At 41.9% G+C, this 18,420-nt stretch overlaps 1 protein-coding gene across 1 annotated transcript in view; it reads right to left on the reverse strand.

Moving 5' to 3' along the window:
- Positions 1-3,397: 3,397 nt before the first annotated feature.
- Positions 3,398-18,420, reverse strand: part of ak8 (adenylate kinase 8) — a 163,400-nt gene continuing 148,377 nt past the window's right edge. Inside the window, exons 13-14 of the mRNA XM_039764300.1 lie at positions 5,295-5,375; positions 3,398-4,459 (exon numbers count right to left, since the gene is read on the reverse strand). Coding sequence (XP_039620234.1) covers positions 4,201-4,459; positions 5,295-5,375 — 340 coding nt within the window. The 3' untranslated portion in view covers positions 3,398-4,200. The remainder of the gene's footprint in view (positions 4,460-5,294; positions 5,376-18,420) is intronic.

Here is an 18,420-nt window from a genome sequence, read left to right on the forward strand (position 1 = left end):
TTAATAGTGCAAGTCACATGTACTAATATATCTTTGAGATTTTTATTGTTTCCATAAGCTGTAACCAGCCAATGAGACTATAAAGGCTGGAAAGACAATTGGGAAAAGTTAGCGCGCCAGGTGCGTACCGAGTATGTGAATATCATCAGTAAGATATTTCTAATTCTGAAAAGCAACTTGCGCCCCCATCTTACTACAGTATTTGAAGAAACAAAAATCGTATCGGCCCTGTCTGTCCCTTGCCTTCCAATCTCGTCCCCCTGTCCCCTCCACCTCCTCCCTATTCCAATCTTAATATTTTATGTGTATGAAACGTGTGCCCCTTCATAATCACAAGTCATTTTACCGACATATGTTAATTTTCTGCACTGCACAGAGATGAATAATCACTTTACTGATGCATTGTAATTGTTATTAAAGGAGAAGTTTGGAATTTGTCAAGTCATGTACTTGCAGCTTTAACATACTGTACAGTTTTAAAATCATAAAATGACTGTCTATAATCCGTCTTTGTACTTTAAAGGACACCTTTGGTATTTTTCAACTCAAAGTTATTTCATATATATGTATTTATCATGTGAAATTGTGTTCCAGCATTTTGTATCATTTAAAAAAAAAAATATCTTACCACACCGGTGCTTTACAATAGAGGCAACGTGGCAGGAAGCACCACCAGAAAATAGAAGCCATGCGCATCGGAGGACCTCCTTGCTGGGGCAAGAGAGGGCGCTGTTGTTGATGTTCTCTTCTCCTTCTCTCCCTGCACCTCAGAGAAACCCACCCACTGAAGGCACTTAGCCCCACCCCTTCTGGGACCCGCTGATATAATATGACCGGACTTGGGGCTTTCCTGGAAAACCGTGTGGAGGTTGGCTGGACGTGAATCATAGAACTATATCCCCCTTAAACGCGCCCTCTCAAACCGCCGGCTGGCTGGGTATATCCTGTGAATAGCCCAGTCAGTATCTGCACAACAATCGCTACACGAGTTGCCGCGATAATGTTGGGTGAAAAAAATCGAACATGTGAATCAACATCAAACATCAAATTTCTCGCAAATTTTCTCTTTTTCCATAAATCCGTTTTTGACGGACAAAAACATTCCTGTCCTCGATCATCCTCCATATTCACCTGATTTAGCTCCCTGTGGTTTTTACTTCTTCACAAAAATCAAAAGCATGGCCCCCACAATTGCTGACAGGGCTCTAGCCAGAGGGCCTGGGATCACAGGGGCCCAGCACAGGATGAGTAGATATTATGCACAAAAAAAAAAAGTATGAACAGAAAGCAAGAATTGATCCTACAGCATTGAGTGTCAACTTCGGCATAAAATATTTTGAAAACTAAAAACAATATCAAAAAAAGTTTCAGATAAAAAAAATGTCTACATACATTTTTCTACAACTTTCTCAATTTGACATTTTACGAATCCAAATAAAACTTTAATAAAATTTTGATATTAATTGCTGATTTGGTGTCATATAGTTTTATATATTCTTTATTTATAAACATGGCAAAAAAATACAACTAGTCAAAAATGACTTTATCATCTAGCAATTCTGTGTATCGAAAATGACTTAGCTAAACATGTTGATTTTAATGAGGTCATTGAAAATTTTGCGTCAAAGAAAGCTAGAAAACAGATTTTGCAATAATTTTTAATACTATTGTAAGTTTTTCATTAGGATCTTTATAAATATATTCAATAAATGTGCATAATACTTCTTATATTTTCACATCATTAACCTCTCTTATTTTATTTTAAATCCTATTGGGTATCACGTTTCCCTTAACCCTAGGTGAAGGGCCCACCAGAGACCCTGGCCTAGGGGTCCACGTTAGAATGTGGGGGCCATGATCAAAAGTGACCTGAAGGGAACTCATTTTTCTTCAGTGGATGAAGTGAAGACAAAAACGGCAAACCTGTTGAAGAGCCTCAAGCAAGAAGCCTTCCAGCACTGTTTCAATCAATGGATGACACGTATGGAGCGGCGGTGTAGAGATCACGAGGAGGAGTATAGAGAAGGTGGCAATGTTTAGAATGCATGGAAGTCATCAACACATAGATTTTTGTTTTACCAATCTGGTTATTTTTGCGTAAGCCCAGCTGCCCAGAAAGGAGTCAGCATTTAATCTGAGAGTGAAATGCCAGACGGCGCTCCCGATTGACTGACCCATTTAAAATGATATAAGAGCTACCGGAGGAGAGCCTATTGGTTCAGCCAGAGTGGCGATTTCCTTTTGTTGAATTGTGAGATTTTTTTGCTTGCATTGCCAAACGTTACTAGATGGGGCGACCCAGTTGGCGTCTTAAACTCTCTTTTGTTGTCTGTTCTGTCCTGCCTTACCGCACCCGGCCGCAGTCCTCTTTGAGCTTCGATAAAAGAGAGCATGCCTTCTGTGTTTTCATCACATGTTTGTGACAACAAGAGGAATCTGGAAATAAACATTTTATCGCATATTCCTGATAGTACTTTTCTCACGGTAAGGACATTTTTTTTATTCGCTTGAGTAAGTTCGCACATAAATATGGAGGTAGATCAAAACAAAAACCAACCACGTGGCACAAACAGTTCACTGGGATTTTATCTCCGACACTTGCGTACAACGGGTTTTCTTTTGAAACTGCTGAATCTACTAAGATTGGTGCTTTTTTGTTCAAACGTGACATGTATAAGGCAGTTCACAAGACCCGGATTGATACTCCACAACTGTCTGGGCTTGAAAAATGGACGTGTTCGGTAAGTTTTAAGGCGCTTGTTTTCCCAACTGTTCCCATGCCCCGTTACTTCCAATTGTAAAGGCCAGTGTGGGAATGGGAATTTTGAAAATGCTGGACTTTGGAACACAATTTTACATCAAAAATGCATATATACCATGTTTGTGAAGAAATAAATTTGGCTTGAAAATACCCAAACGTATCATTTAAAGCAGGGGTGTCGAACACGAGGCCTGGAGGGCTGCAGGTTTTCATTCTAACTCTCTTCCTAATCAGTGGCCAGTTTTCACTGCTAATTAACTCCTTTACCCTTCATTTTAATAGCTCTGTTTTTAAGGATTCAGTCCTCTGAATTGATTCTTTTCTTCATTAAATGGCAGCCAAACAGAAATGAGACTTGAAACGAGCCAACAGATGACCAGCTAAATTGGGGATTCAAACTCCAGCCAATTTGACTCCAACCACTTTCTTAATGAGAAGTCGGTTCTTGCTGTTAATTAAACTCGTTATTTAATTCTATGGCTTGTTGCTGCTCTCATTCTGCTACAGCAGATATTTCCATAACTCTTGTTTTTCTGCTTTTTCTAAGAACGCAGTCATAATGTTTTGGTGACCTCAGAAATCAGTCTTACTGAGACCTTCATCTTTCTTTATTTTCTGATATTTTGTGATGGGCACAGGTGAGCTGGTCATATGGTGGCCTGTTTTGTATCTCATTATTGTTTGGCTGCTAATTAAGGAAAAAGAAACGACTATGGGGCCCGAGTCAAGATCAGCAGCAAAAACTGGCCACTAATGAAGAAGATGGCAAGAATGAAAACCTGCAGCCACAGGCCTGGAGTTTGACACCGCTGCTTTAAAGTGTTAAGAATTATTACAGGCAGTAATTTTATGATTTTAAAACTGTTCACTATGTTAAAACTGTACGTGCATGACTTGAAAAATGCCATCCTTATCCTTTAATAACATTTACAAAGCATCAGTAAAGTGATTATTCGTCTCATATTAAGATGTGCCGGTGTGTGCGTTTCACACACTTAGGTCAACTCTGACCATTCCAGTGTGACGTTATTTTAGGAGGCCACACTACGCAGAAGTAAACTGCCACTTAACCAATGCTACTTAAGTGTTATTGAGACCAAAAGCAGCCATTGGGACTATTTGATGCATTTTCTGAGTACCTAAACTAAAGTGTTACCTAAAAATGTAAAACTGTCCAGGCACGCCACTGCGACTCAGATGGTTTCACGCTATGATGTCGTCAGATATCCCTACCCATGCCCTGTATTCACCTTCATCCTATCCCCCTCACTTCATTACACAGGGGACGGGCTGCAGATTACAGAATCAAATCTGCAAAAGCATCTGCCCACCTGCTTAAAATTTGATTTGATTTTTAGGAAGCAGAGAAGATTTCTGCCATCAGAATCAACAGTGCGCATCCTATCTGCCTGTCTAGGGGGTCTTAGGTCGGCCTGCCTTCAGAAGTGAGTCAGAGGCTGCCGCTTGACAGTTTTGGGAGGCCGGTTCACCAGCCTGCTCTCTAAAACCTCAAACACAGAGTGAGGGTCCTGGTCTGCGTTCACATGTACGGCGTCCCGGTAAAACTCTTGTAGGTCGTGGATGTTCTCGTGGTGTATAGCAAGACGGCGGAGCAGGTCCTCCTCAGAGTCCCGGGGGTTGCGCTGTAGGCGACTTTGCACTTGTTGGCTGGGGGCAGCTTTGTACAGATAGTGGTACCTGTCGAGACAAAAATGAGACCCTGGAGTTATCCATCTAGGTCAGGGGTTCTCAACCTCGGTTCTGGGGACCCCCTGTGACTGCTGGTTTTTGTTCCAACCAGATTCCTAATCAGCGACAACACCTGATAACACTGATTTCATTTAATTAGCTGCGATTTTTTTTTCTCTTCTCTTATTCTACATTCTACATTAAGAAAGCAATGTAGCAGGTTTTACATGTAAAAGACATTTAGAAATATTCCTATTTTTGCTAGACATTTAAATGTTTATCTCGTTTTTGTTGCTTAGATTATATTTTGCCCGTTTCTCTGTGCAGTTTGCTCCCTTCATTGGATCTTAATAATGACAACCAGCAGAGCAGACAGCCAGGCAGAATCATGAAAGGCTGCAACTACTTCAGCATTAGACCCACTAATTAGAAAATAATGAATTAATTAAACAATTGGAACACCCGGCAAAAACAGAATGAAAATCAAGGTGAAAATATTGTTAAAAAGAAAAAAAATACATTATTCCCATATAACTGGTTGGTATATAACTGCATTTTAACATATATATATATATATATATATATATATATATATATATATATATATATATATATATTTTTTTTTACCAAATTTAGTTTTCTAATTTCTACATTTTTCCCACAACACAGAATCTGGCAAATAACAGTTTACTTTATTAGGCCAGGTTTCCAAATAGAAGCAGAAGCTGGTTGGAACAAAAACCTGCAGCCACAGTGGGCCCCCCAGGACCGACGTTGAGAACCCCAATCTAGGTGGTCCAAAAGAAGAGCAATCAAAGTACAAAAGTCGCATCTTCTTACTGACCTGTCCCCAGTCACAGGATCAATTGCTCTTAAAGTCAGGCGCTCTATGCAGAGCTCATTGGGCAGGTCCAGGAAGAAGACCCTGAAAGATAAAAATCATTAGAAAGATGGTAAGAAAAAAAAGCTGAAGTAGGTAATAACTTAAAATATTTCATTTAAATGTCAAGTGACATACAGTCGACCCTTGACATACGACCGGCCTGACATGCGAACAACGAGTTACGACCAAAATTTTTGTTTTGATTTACGACCAACATCTTGCGTTACGACCCGAATGGGGTCACGTGTATCCGCTTGTGCGATTGTAAACAAACAGCCGAGAGCGTTCGTAAGCGTCAGTCGGAGCCCAGATACATGCGTTTGTGGACGTAATTTCGGTCAGTGCAGTGATTTATCTATATATATAATTCACTAGGACCATGGCAAGCAAGACGCATAATTGCTAAGGAAGGAAGAGAAGGTAACGAAGGTAAAGAAAGTGATTGTTAAGGGATGTTAGCAAGCGGTCTGGCGCGGCACATGGTGGTGTCATCAGGCTGAGTCAGCACCGGCTTACTTTGGAGTGTATTATTACAGCTGTTCACAACACGACCAGCTTTGAACTGAGCGCTCGACTACTGTCATTATTAACTTGAGAAACAGCGATCACAATCGAAACGAAGAAGGAAATTGTGCGGAAATATGAGAGTGGCGTTCGTGACCAATCTCGCTAATATGTACAGCATGTCGAAATCCACCATCTCGACAATTTTACAAAGAAAAGATTTGCACGAGGAGGCTCCTTCTAAACAATAACCACCTTCCGTTTCATTCTCCTCCTCCTCCCTTCCTGCAGCCCAAAGATGTCAAATTAAATGGTGAGTTCAGTGTGAAATTGTTGTTTCTGGTAGGCTACGCACTTTTTATAACTTTTTGGTTAGTACATTACAAAAATTATTGGTGTTTTGGTAAATTATGCGCATTATACAACCCTTTTCTATTATGAAAAGGTTAAGGAAGTGTTGCTGTGGGAGGTTCAGAGCGCATTATGGGTATTTCCATTATTTCTTATGGGAAAAATAGTCTTGACTAACAACCAACTTGAGTTACAACGAGCCCTCGCAAATGAATTGAGTTCGTAAGTCAAGGGTCCACTGTATATGATTTCTCAAGCAAGGATATCTGACAATGGCTTCTGGTCATGTAAAGTTCGTAGGATCTTATTGTCTTATCTTTAACTATCACATTAATTAGGAGCTCAGAATCTCAGCACTGGCGTACCAAGACAAGAGGACGTCAAACGGCGGGTCTAGTTGTACCCTGTGTCACAGGAGGCTGGGGGACAGACCCAGCCGGGGTGCCTGGAAGGACCAAGAGGTGGAGTAAACGTCCATCGGGCCACGAGGGGGCAGCCGCCCTGGATTGGGAGAGGACCGTGGGAGAGGAGCAAGGAGGCTCAAGCCCGTTGGGGCCCGTGGCCACCACCATGGGGGCGCCCCGAGCCTCATGGAGCCTGGGAAACGTTCACTTCTGCCACACCCGGGAAGATGCAGGAAGATTCTTCCAGGGACGCCCGGAGTGCTTCCGGGTGCAAGAGCAGCACTTCCACCACACCAGGAAGTGCTGCCAGAAGAGCGCGCCATCGAGCACCTGGAGCACGTCCGGGTGAACATAAAAGGGGCCGCCTTCCTACAGTCAGGAAGAAGGAGTCGGGAGTGGGAGCAGGACGAAGCTCCTGTGGAGAGAGGAGAGGCGGCCCACGGACAGTGAGAGAGAAGCCCGGAGTAGGGGTGATTGGTGCTGGGAGCACAGTGTGCTGTGCGGTACTGTGGTATTTGTGCTTAAATAAACGTGTGCCTTTTGATAAAGCCGTGGTCTCAGCCTGAGGGTGTCCGGGCATGTCTCACACCTGTCAGAATGTATCAGTCGCACCGTCCTGAGATGGCGATTTCTTTATTTGTTGTCCACCTGGACAGAGGCAGTGGCGCTGTAAGAATTATGTTTTTGGACTTCTCTAGCGCCTTCAACACCATCCAACCTCTGCTCCTTAGGGATAAGCTGACTGAGATGGGAGTAGACTCACACCTGGTGGCATGGATTGTGGACTATCTTACAGACAGACCTCAATATGTGCGTCTTGGGAACTGCAGGTCTGACATTGTGTGCAGCAATACAGGAGCGCCGCAGGACTGTACTTTCTCCGGTCCTGTTCAGTCTATATACATCAGACTTCCAATATGACTCGGAGTCCTGCCACGTGCAAAAGTTCGCTGATGACCCTGCTATTGTAGGCTGCATCAGGTGTGGGGAGGAGGAGGAGTACAGAAAGTTAATCAAAGACTTTGTTAAATGGTGCGACTCAAACCACTTACACCTTAACACCAGCAAGACCAAGGAGCTGGTGGTGGATTTTAGGAGGCCCAGGCCCCTCATGGACCCTGTGATCATCAGAGGTGACTGTGCAGAGGGTGCAGACCTTTAAATATCTGGGAGTGCAGCTGGATGACAAATTGGACTGGACTGCCAATACTGATGCTCTATGTAAGAAAGGTCAGAGCAGACTATACTTTCTGAGAAGGTTGACATCCTTCAACATCTGCAGTAAGATGCTGCAGATGTTCTACCAGACGGTTGTGGCGAGTGCCCTCTTCTACGCGGTGGTGTGCTGGGGTGGCAGCATAAAGATGAAAGACGCCTCACGCCTGGACAAACTTGTTAAGAAGGCAGGCTCTATTGTAGGATTAAAGTTGGACAGTTTAACATCTGTGGCAGAGCGACGGGCATTAAGCAAACTCCTGTCAATCATGAAGAATCCACTGCATCCACTGAACAGTGTCATCTCCAGGCAGAGGAGTAGCTTCAGTGACAGACTTTTGTCACCGTCCTGCTCCACTGACAGACTGACGAGATCGTTCCTCCCCCACACTATGCGACTCTTCAATTCCACCTGGGGGAATAAATGCGAACATTAATTTTATTTTAATTCTTTTCATTTTTATTACTATTTAATTTAATATTGTTTCTTTGTATCAGTATACTGCTGCTGGATTATGTGAATTTCCCCTTGGGATTAATAAAGTATCTATCTATCTATTTTATTACAGTGACCCCAGGAACACACCCAGGATTGACCCAGCAAGCGCACACTCACACACAGAGACACATATAAAGAGGATCAAATGAATGAATAATAAAGTAGACATTAAACAAATAAAGAAGGCAAAAAAAAACAATTATTACACAAACACATATGCAAAAGACCCCCAGACTTCCTGATGGCGATAATTATTTAACAAATACCGAACAAAACACTAGACACTGCACAATAAAAAATGACCATAATGTCCAAACACAGTCCAGGACAGCAGGGGCAGAGGACAGCGGTGAACAGAATGAAAAGCCCCTGTGAACAGCCCCCTGAGTGAAATGGAAAGTTTTCTCCTAGCAGGTTCCAGTTGTCACGTGAAGATTTGCTGAGATTGGGAGAACTCGTCATATGAAGACGTATCCAGCCGAGACAAAACTCGCACAAACAAGCAGACACAGGACAAGCGCGTGAAGCATGGAAACCAACGGACAGATGCTGTGAAACTTAGCATCCTAGTGGGCGGGTAAAACTGTACCCACCATTGACTTCCTTGTGTCCTGGTACGCCAGTCCTGAGATCCAGAGGGGATTGTGATCCCCTCTACCCTTTATGGCTCCTTTTTTAAAGAGAGTGCGTGATTATCCTTCTTCCCAGCAGCCACCTCATCAGGCTGAAGTTGCCCAATGGTGTAATATTACCAGGGCTGCTGGGAGGAGTAGACGATTGAAGTAGTGCTGTTATAATATTCTCCTGCACTTATCCATTCCTTCACAAGCTTTAATGTCTGTTGCTTTGGAATTACACATTTCTATAGAAATTTATAAGTGTGGTGCCTTTCTAAACAAAAGAATCTGCTGGCAGATAGTAAAAGGTTGTTCTTCTCATTGGACCGGCCTAAACTCAAAATGAGATGTTTGCCTTAACTTGGCTCACGTGGTCAATTGGGTAACTAACCAGGGGTGCGAAGCACACATTGCATTTACAGACGTGGACAGATTTGTTTGTGCCCCTCCATGAAAACAGAAAAACACAAAATGGTCTCAGAAAGAACTTGAAACTGACAAAAGTCATTGCCACTCATCACTGTTTATTACGTATTTAACAAAAATCAGACTTTGCTTTCGAGTTTTGTTTCAACAGAATATATAAAATAATAACACAAATGAAAATGGTACGGAGAAAAATGGTGGGACCCTTAACCTAATATTTTGCTGCACAACCTTTAGAGTTTGCAGTCACTGTAAAAGTCTCCATGAGACTCCTGCGCCTGTCCGCAGGTCGTTCGGCCCACTCGTCCTGAGCAAACTACTCCAGCTGTGTCAGGTTTGAAGAGGGTCTTCTCCAGATGTTACGCTACAGCCATTCATTGTCATCTCCTCCTTCTTCTTCTTCGTCGTCGTCTCGGGACTGGCTAGTGCCACAAACTCCCTGGACTGCAGTGAGTCTCAACGACTGCATTAGTGGCCAAAATTGAGATGATTGGCCTTTTAGCCTGGTCATTTACTGCCAGCACACTTAAAAGTGGGTCTAGTTATATGTGCTGTACTGGGGTGGCCATCCTAAATTTTTAATAAATATTTGTCTTAAAAAAGAAATAATAACAACCACAAAGCTATTTGGATTAATATTTATGTTTCTCGATATGAAATATTCATAGACCCAGTTGAAACGAAAGATCAAATTGGTGGGGAGGCTCACGAGAGGCAAATTCGTTTCTAGAGGTTTCTATCCACACACAACCTTGACGTTTTCAATCCGGTGACAGATCTGATGAGTCCCTGTCACTCATTTGTAGCATTTATTTACCAATTTTTTTTCCCCCCTCCCGTATGCGTATCCAACCTTTCCAGTGGATTTTCATACACGGCATAAAAAAATGCATTAAAAAAAAAAAACTCCCTTGGAATGAATTACATCCGTTAACAAGAACTAACAGCACATTGCCTTTATTTTTCGTTTTTTTTTAACTATCCCTCTACCCAGCCCGAGGCAATCCTTGTGGCTCCGTTCATCCGATCTCCAAATCCCCCTGACCCCCCCTTCCATTCCATCTCCTGAAATTAAGAAATTAATGAGAGATAGATTCTTTACAGACGGCCCCTGCAATGTTTACCGCTGATTAAATTATAATGTGAGCCCAGCTGTATTATTTATAAGCCAATTAGAGGAAGTGTTGCTTGATTTGATGGGATGCGGACACACAAAATACATTTAACTAATACAGAGAGGGAGCAATCCGGGAGTGGAGGGTGTTGAGGAAGCGGGAGAAGGGAGGGAGGCCAGAGCAGCCGGTCGCCCACAACTCTCTAGGATTACGCGGCTAATTGCTTTACTTTATGTGTCCGTCACGGATAGCCATGCATATTTCATCGTTCTCAAAGACTTCGATTGTTTGCACTCATGTTATGGCTGTAACAAGCAGACGCCTGGCCAAACTGCAGTGTAGTTAAAGACCGTCTCAAGACTGCAAGGCAGGCGCTATGTAGCTGCTGCTGCTGCTGCCGCCACCAGCAGCTGTTAGTGCTTGGCCTGCTAAGAGTGAGAACCTAACCTCACGGGTTCCCCGATGTTCTGCGTTGCTCGGGGGTTTGGTGGAGAGTAATGAGGGGATTTCAGTTTTCCGGATACGTTTCAATGGTTGGTTTATCAAATTCCTGCAAGGTGAGCTGTGGAAATTGTGTTTGGCATTAAACAAGTGAACAGCACACACTTAACCTTTGATTCAACATCCTAAATTGTAATAACAATTACCGTATATACTCTCGTTTAAGTTCTCCCACGGATAAGTCGGGGCTTGATTTTACTGTATAATTTCCGGTATTTTATAATGTCGGTCGTATAACTCGAATGTGGAAAACTCACGCTATTGGTCCAAGAGATTATGATATGCTAACGCCCACCTGAGAGAGTCACCACAAAGCACACGGCCTTTTATTTCTATGTATTGTGCCAACGTGACCACACAGTACTACCCAAATTATTCTCAAGTGACATTTGCACGGTTTTGCGTTTTTTGCATCTCACTCCCTCATACACCTTTATCATAAGAGCATCCCTTACCTACGATGGAGCGTTCGATCAGAAGAAAATATGAAGCTGGTTTTAAATTAAACGTCATTGAAATAGAGAAAGAAACTGGTAACTGCGCTGCTGCAGCAAAATGCACCTGAGAAACGTATTTTTGAACGGGTGTATAAGTCAGGTTGTGATTTTATGATCGATTTTTCAGGTTTCAAGACCCAACTTATACGCGAGTATAGTATATACGGTAACTATAACCGTATGTACTGGCAGCCTCATAACTCTTCTAAACTCTGATGAAGTGTTTAATAAAACTCATTCACATACACTTCCAACCTGCTAACTTCAAATTTAGGGTGGAGTGGGGGGGACCACGGATGTAGGAACCAGGATGGCTGGGGGAAAAATCAATCAGTCCACCTCATCCTCACTAACTTGTACAGTTCCTGCGGTGGGTGGTTAAAACAGCCCACGGGCTTCACTTAAAAAGCTTGCGTACGCACAAAGAGAGGCTCGAATTGCACACACGCAACTTACAATGCAAATGGGATTTATAAAAGAAAAGTTGATGGGGAAGTGTGTATGTTTACAGCAGCTTTGAGCCATGCGTATGCAACATATCTCAGGGAATCTGAGAAATGACAACACCCTTGATCAGCCAAACCCTCTAAATGGACGTAGTATCATAATAATATAATTGTGGTATAAGACATTATAATAATACCTCTATGATAGAAATGATAATATACTAATTCATATCACTGAGAGATATCTAAATGCATGTTAACGTGACAAATATATTAAACCTCAAAGGTGATGAATGTGAGGCACAGACTGTATTTTAGTTCCCTTTTAAGAGGGCCAATGCTGCGTATTTGTTTTTTTGTCAGATTATACATCGGCTCCCTGTTGTCAGGGTCAGGTCAGGGATCTCACAGCCCAAACTTTACTGTCAAGCCCACTGTGCTGGAAGCCATTAACCAACCAGCGAGGCACTACATCAAGTTATGGTGTGGGTGTACAGACATAGCACAAAACATATTCTTGACAACTTAAGAATGGTAACTTGCAGCCGTGCCCGGTTCTCCTCACACAATCAGAGCAGTCGACTGCACTCATATTGCAATAAGGGCACCTAGCGAGAATGAAGAAGCTTTTGTTAACTGTGGACACGGACACTCCATAAATGTACAAGTCATCGGGGATGACAAGGAGAGACCGACAAACATCCTGACACTGTGGTCTTGGTCAACCCATGATTCATTTATTTTGAGGCAAAGTAGCTTTGACAGACGTTATGGCGCTGTAGGTGGTGGCTGGCTTATTGGTAAGGAAACCGACAGAACCCTCAGTGTGTCATATGGCCTGCACTATTCATTACATCCCCAATCATGTCATTACATGTGCCAGGTAATAGCAGATACCCGCTCAGACATTGGCACCATACATCTTTCCTGGACCCCCCAGGACACAGAGATATGCTACAATGCTACGCAATATCTTGTGCGATCAGTTGAAGAGCACAGCAAGATACTTTTGAAAGCAGGTTATGGGGTCGCAGTGTGTCAGTTGGGAGGCTGCTCTACCAGCCAGTGAACGTCTGGAGCATTGTGACTGTTTTGTATGCAAGTTGATACATTTTTTGTATGTCTTTATTTGTAACTTAAACAAAGCAATGTAATATTAGTGTTAGATCATTGTAAGAACAACAATGGTTTGAGGTTTTTTAAACCCCCTCAGGGTTCTTTAGGACTGAGCGAGGAATTTTATGACAGGGTCAGGTGAAGTGCCCAAAACCAGTTTGGACAGTGATTCCCCGCAGGACCTTCTTAATCAACTCCCATAGGAAAGCCAAACTACCTAGCTGGCAAGCTTCACTCAACAAATGGTTTTGGGGCACCCACTGCTGGTCTGAAGTATGGCTGTTTGGGATTGGTTAGAATTAGATAGATAGATAGATAGATAGATAGATAGATAGATAGATAGATAGATAGATAGATATGAAAGGCACTATATGATAGATAGATAGATAGATAGATAGATAGATAGATAGATTATTAATCCCAAGGGGAAATTCACATACTCCAGCAGCAGCATACTGATCATAAAAAAAATACTAAATTAAACAGTGACAAAAATGCAGATATAACAGACAATAACTTTTATTATGTTTGTATAACGTTTACCCCCCCGGATGGAGTCGCATAGTGGGGGGGAGGAGCAATCTCCTCAGTCTGTCAGTGGAGCAGGACGGTGACAGCAGTCTGTCACTGAAACTGCTCCTCAGTCTGTCAGATGATATTGTTCAGTGGATGCAGTGGATTCTCCATGACTGACAGGAGCCTGCTCAGCGCCCGTCACTCTGCCACAGATGTCAAACCGTCCAGCTCTTGCCCACAATAGAGCCTGCCTTCCTCACCAGTTTGTCCAGGTGTGAGGCGTCCCTCTTCTTTATGCTGCCTCCCCAGCACACCACCGTGTAGAAGAGGGCACTCGCCACAACCGTCTGATAGAACATCTGCAGCATCTTATTACAGATGTTGAAGGACGCCAGTCTTCTAAGGAAGTATAGTTGGCTCTGTCCTCTCTTTTACAGAGCATCAGTATTGGCAGTCCAGTCTAATTTATCATCCAGCTGCACTCCCAGGTATTTATAGGTCTGCACCCTCTGCACAGTCACCTCTGATGATCATGGGGTCCGTGAAGAGCCTTGGCCTCCTAAAATCCACCACCAGTTCCTTGGTTTTGCTGGTGTTCAGGTTTAAGTGGTTTGAGTCACACCATTTAACAAAGTCCTTGATTAGGTTCCTATATTCTTCCTCCTGCCCACTCCTGATTCTGCCCACGGTAGCATCAGTGAATCAGAGGCCATTCTATAGCATGATGCCCTATTGGTGTAAGGATTTGGACAAAGGATGTAGAAATTCGGTTGCTTTACCCCCACCCCCCTATTTCATCACGATGAAGGAGCATCTCACACACCGTAAACTGAACAGAAGACCACACTGAGAAGCACAACTCGGCAGCCATATTGAGACAGACATGCGGCCTGTCCTTAAGAAAGCTGACTAAAAATGATGACTTAACTAGAGACATTTTAAGTAACTGACAAGTCTGTGTGCTGCCTGAAACTACACATCAGTATTTATCAGGTTGTATGGTTGTCAATATTCACATGTACTTCGCTTATTGTTATTATTTTATTAATATTATCAATAATACATTATTTAAAGTTGTAATTTAACTACTGCTTGTCTGTTATTCTATGTAATTACCTGAGGTTATAGATGTAGAATGGAAAGTGGGGAGAAATTCTAAAGTACAATACCTCATAAGCAGTGCTAAGTCTATGGGATTTGAGGCCTTCTGACAAAGGCTACACAATAAAAAGTACAAAAAGGGGAACGTCGAATAAAATGTCAATGTCAATTTATTTCTATAGCACATTTAAAACAACATAGGAATGCTGTGGCCAAAGTGCTTTACAATAAAAGAAGAAAAAACATACAATTAATGTAAATAACATAAATAGAAATAAAATAAATTAACATAAATAAAATAAATAATAAATAGAAGTAATGTTACATAATCACAATGAGGAAAGCATCAGTATTACTGAAGGTCATGGAAAGCAAGTGACTAGAAATGAGTCTTTAATCTCGTTTTGAATTGTAGACGACTCCTGTATGTAATGAGGTAAAGAGTTCCACAGGTCTACTGGGGCTTATTTAACCCAACATAGGGCACAAGGCAGGATGCCAGTCCATCGCACACACACACACACACACACACAAATACATACACACACACACTGGGGCCTGTTTAGAATCGCCAATCCACCTAACTTGCATGTCTTTGGACTGTTGGAGGAAACCCACACAGACATGGGGAGGACATGCAGACTCCACACAGGGAGGACCCGGGATACAAACTCTGGTCTCATTACTATAAGGCAGCAGCGCCACCACTGCACCTTACAGAAGGTGTTGAACTAAAAGTATTAGATTTGCTCCCTCATCATCAGCAGGGGGCTTTTAAAACATATGGGTTACTGAAAGATGAACAAGCTGTGGTCAAGTTACTCCATTTCACAAAACTCCAAAAAAAAAAAAAAAATGGGGGGAATGTAAGCGTGTGGCGTGTCAAGTTTACTGATCACTAATAAGTTTTTGATAGTTCATTCTTTACCGGTGGTCCTAGACCTCCAAGAGCCACTCCCATGACAGATTTCAAGCATAAGCAAGTGGGGTACTGTTTTAGATTATTTCAAGGTCACTGATTACAGATTTGATGTGATTTTCAATTTGTGATCCTTTGCTAGCCCACTATGGACCTCAATCAGACAGGGAAAAGTGACCTATTTCTATTACAATTGAGAATATTTAGACCTTAAATATTTAAATTGAAGCACACGTTTTAATATTTCTAATCTCTTGATGTGACTATTCATGTTGCTCATGTACTTCTACCTCATTACAGTAAGTCATTACAGTCTCTGTGAACACCTCAAATTAGGGCTGCCTACACTAATTCAGACTTTTCACATTTTCAAGTCACAGTTTCTCACCACTTTATTTATTACATATTTTTGTAACAGTGAGTCACATTCAAAAATAACAATGATAATTACATCTACTGTACTAGTTGTTTACATAATATTATTTTTTAATACCATTTTGCATTATCATGTGGCAGACGTTGCTTTCATAGACTGCAGATTCCCATTCAAGTGATGAAAAGATCCATGGGCTTCTGTTAGCACTCGGATGTCGAGGGCCTTTGCCTAATTGTAGTTCAGAATTCTTAAACATAAAATCTTGTCAAGAAGTACCAGACGGAGATTTAAAACCTGTGCTGAAGTTACAAGCTAAACTTGTTGTCTGGTTCTATAACTGATATGATGGGGCGTAATGGTATTAAATTACATTTACTTATTTGCCCCACACCTTTATCCAAAGTGACTTACAACATTTAGTTCCATTTCTTTTCTTTTCCCAATTGGAGCTCAGGCGAGTGAAGTGACCTGCACCCTTCAGGGTCACAAAGTGTCAAGTGACGGGATTTGAACCCACAGCCTCTGGGTTTGAAGTCCAAAGCCTCAACCAGAGCGCCGCACCGCAAATTATAGTGAAATACTGAAATAATTATTATCTTTAAATAACGCAGCTATGAGGCTGTTTTTAATGTAACGGAAACATTGAGAGCACCTTCAGCTACCGTAGCATAAGGTCTCACCGAGCCATCTTTCTACATACAGTGGTACTTCTGGTCACAACCGTAAATTCATTTCAAAGCTCTGGACGCAACCCGATTTGGTCACGACCCAAACCCAATTTCCCCATGAGATTGTATGCAAATATGATTGATCCGTTCCAGTCCGTACGAACTGTATGCAAATATTTTTTTTTAAAAAGATTTTTAAGCACAAAAATAGTTAATTCTACCATAGAACGCACAGTGTAATAGTAAACTAAATGTAAAAACTTTGAAAACAACCAATAAAACTAACCTTGCACGAGTAGAGTTCTGGCGTGAAGGAAGTAAGGAGGAAGCTGGGTGGAGAGGAGGTTACAGTTTTGAGGGAGAGTCCAGCTCCGCGACGGAGGGATGTTCTCCTTCAGGTGTTTTCTCTCTTGTGATTTCTTCTATTTCAGGGGTTTTCACTTCTTTAAAAGCCATGGTTAATTGCAAAATTAATGCAAAAGCACACGAAATAGAGCACAAAGAGTTCACAGCGAATGAACACACGTCTGACCGAGAATGATATACAGGGAGAGACTGAACATGTGCGTCGTCTTTGTTAGGCCCTGTTTATGTAAACAAAAGAAAATGGGAAACGGAGAATGGGAAATCATTGGCGCATACAAACCAGGAGGAAAACTGGACGTCAGTGTTTTTGTTCGTCACCAGAGCGTGTGGTCATGAACAGGTGCAAAACTTTGGAGACCTTTTTGATCGTAACCTAATTTGTGCGTGTTTGTGACCAGAGGTTCTACTGTACAGTAAGTTAAGTTGCTTTTATTTTTTTATTTTTACGGACATGACCATCATGTTACCTAGCGGTTTCAATTTCAAGGAGCAGGAGAAGTGAGCTGCTGTGAATGAGGATCACACAGCCTGCAAAGACGACCATTGGCATATAACTGGACTTACCACTACATTCTGGTACAGCAAGGGATGTACAGTGACAAATAGATAAACTACTATCTGGAGTAATTAAAGAATACCATTACTGTGGTGCCTTGGTTTGCGAGCATAATTCATTTTGGGAACATGCTTGTAATCCAAACCACTCGTATATGAAGGCGAATTTCCCCATTAAGAAATAATGGACACTTGGATGATTTGTTCCACAACCCAAAAATCTCTCCATTATATAAAAAAATCCTGGGACAAGACGAGACTTTTTAGCCGGGGATGAGACGTGACTTTCTCAGAGAGACACTTTCAACTCCCGCAAGATGAGACTTTGTGCCAAGAGATTTAACCACGGCCAGGGCCAGAAATAAAAGACAAAGAGTAGATGACAAAGTAGAATGTTGTAAAGAGGTTCAAAAACGGTGTGATAACATGCAGAGCAGGCAGGTCAGATATAATAAAAGTATGAAAATTTGAAAGACTCTAAAAAATGATAGTAAAGATTGCACGAGCGCTAAGAAACGGAAATTATTAGTCAGTGAAATAACAGAACAGTGAAAAGAGATTGAATATAGTGTTCAGATTTAAACTTTAAGTCGGAGACTTGTAGATCGTCTAATTTGTGTTGCCATCAGGGAGAAGTAGTGTTTCCTCCCAATGAAGAGGCGTATCCGTGAGAATTAAAAGATTTGATGTTTGGTGAAAGTGAAATCCACAAATGTGAGCGGCAGAGATGCGAAGTGGCTGGCGGGCAGGGTGCAAAGCCCCCTCGTATTTATATAAAAATGATTAATACAAAATATAAAGTAAATATACATAAAACATATTAACCTGCACTTTACCTTTGAAAAGAATCATTACGCACACACAAATGGTCACCATGCTTTAGTATACAGTGTAC

The sequence above is a fragment of the Polypterus senegalus genome, chromosome 9, assembly GCF_016835505.1.
Source record: "Polypterus senegalus isolate Bchr_013 chromosome 9, ASM1683550v1, whole genome shotgun sequence".
In the NCBI taxonomy this organism is placed as follows: domain Eukaryota; kingdom Metazoa; phylum Chordata; class Cladistia; order Polypteriformes; family Polypteridae; genus Polypterus; species Polypterus senegalus.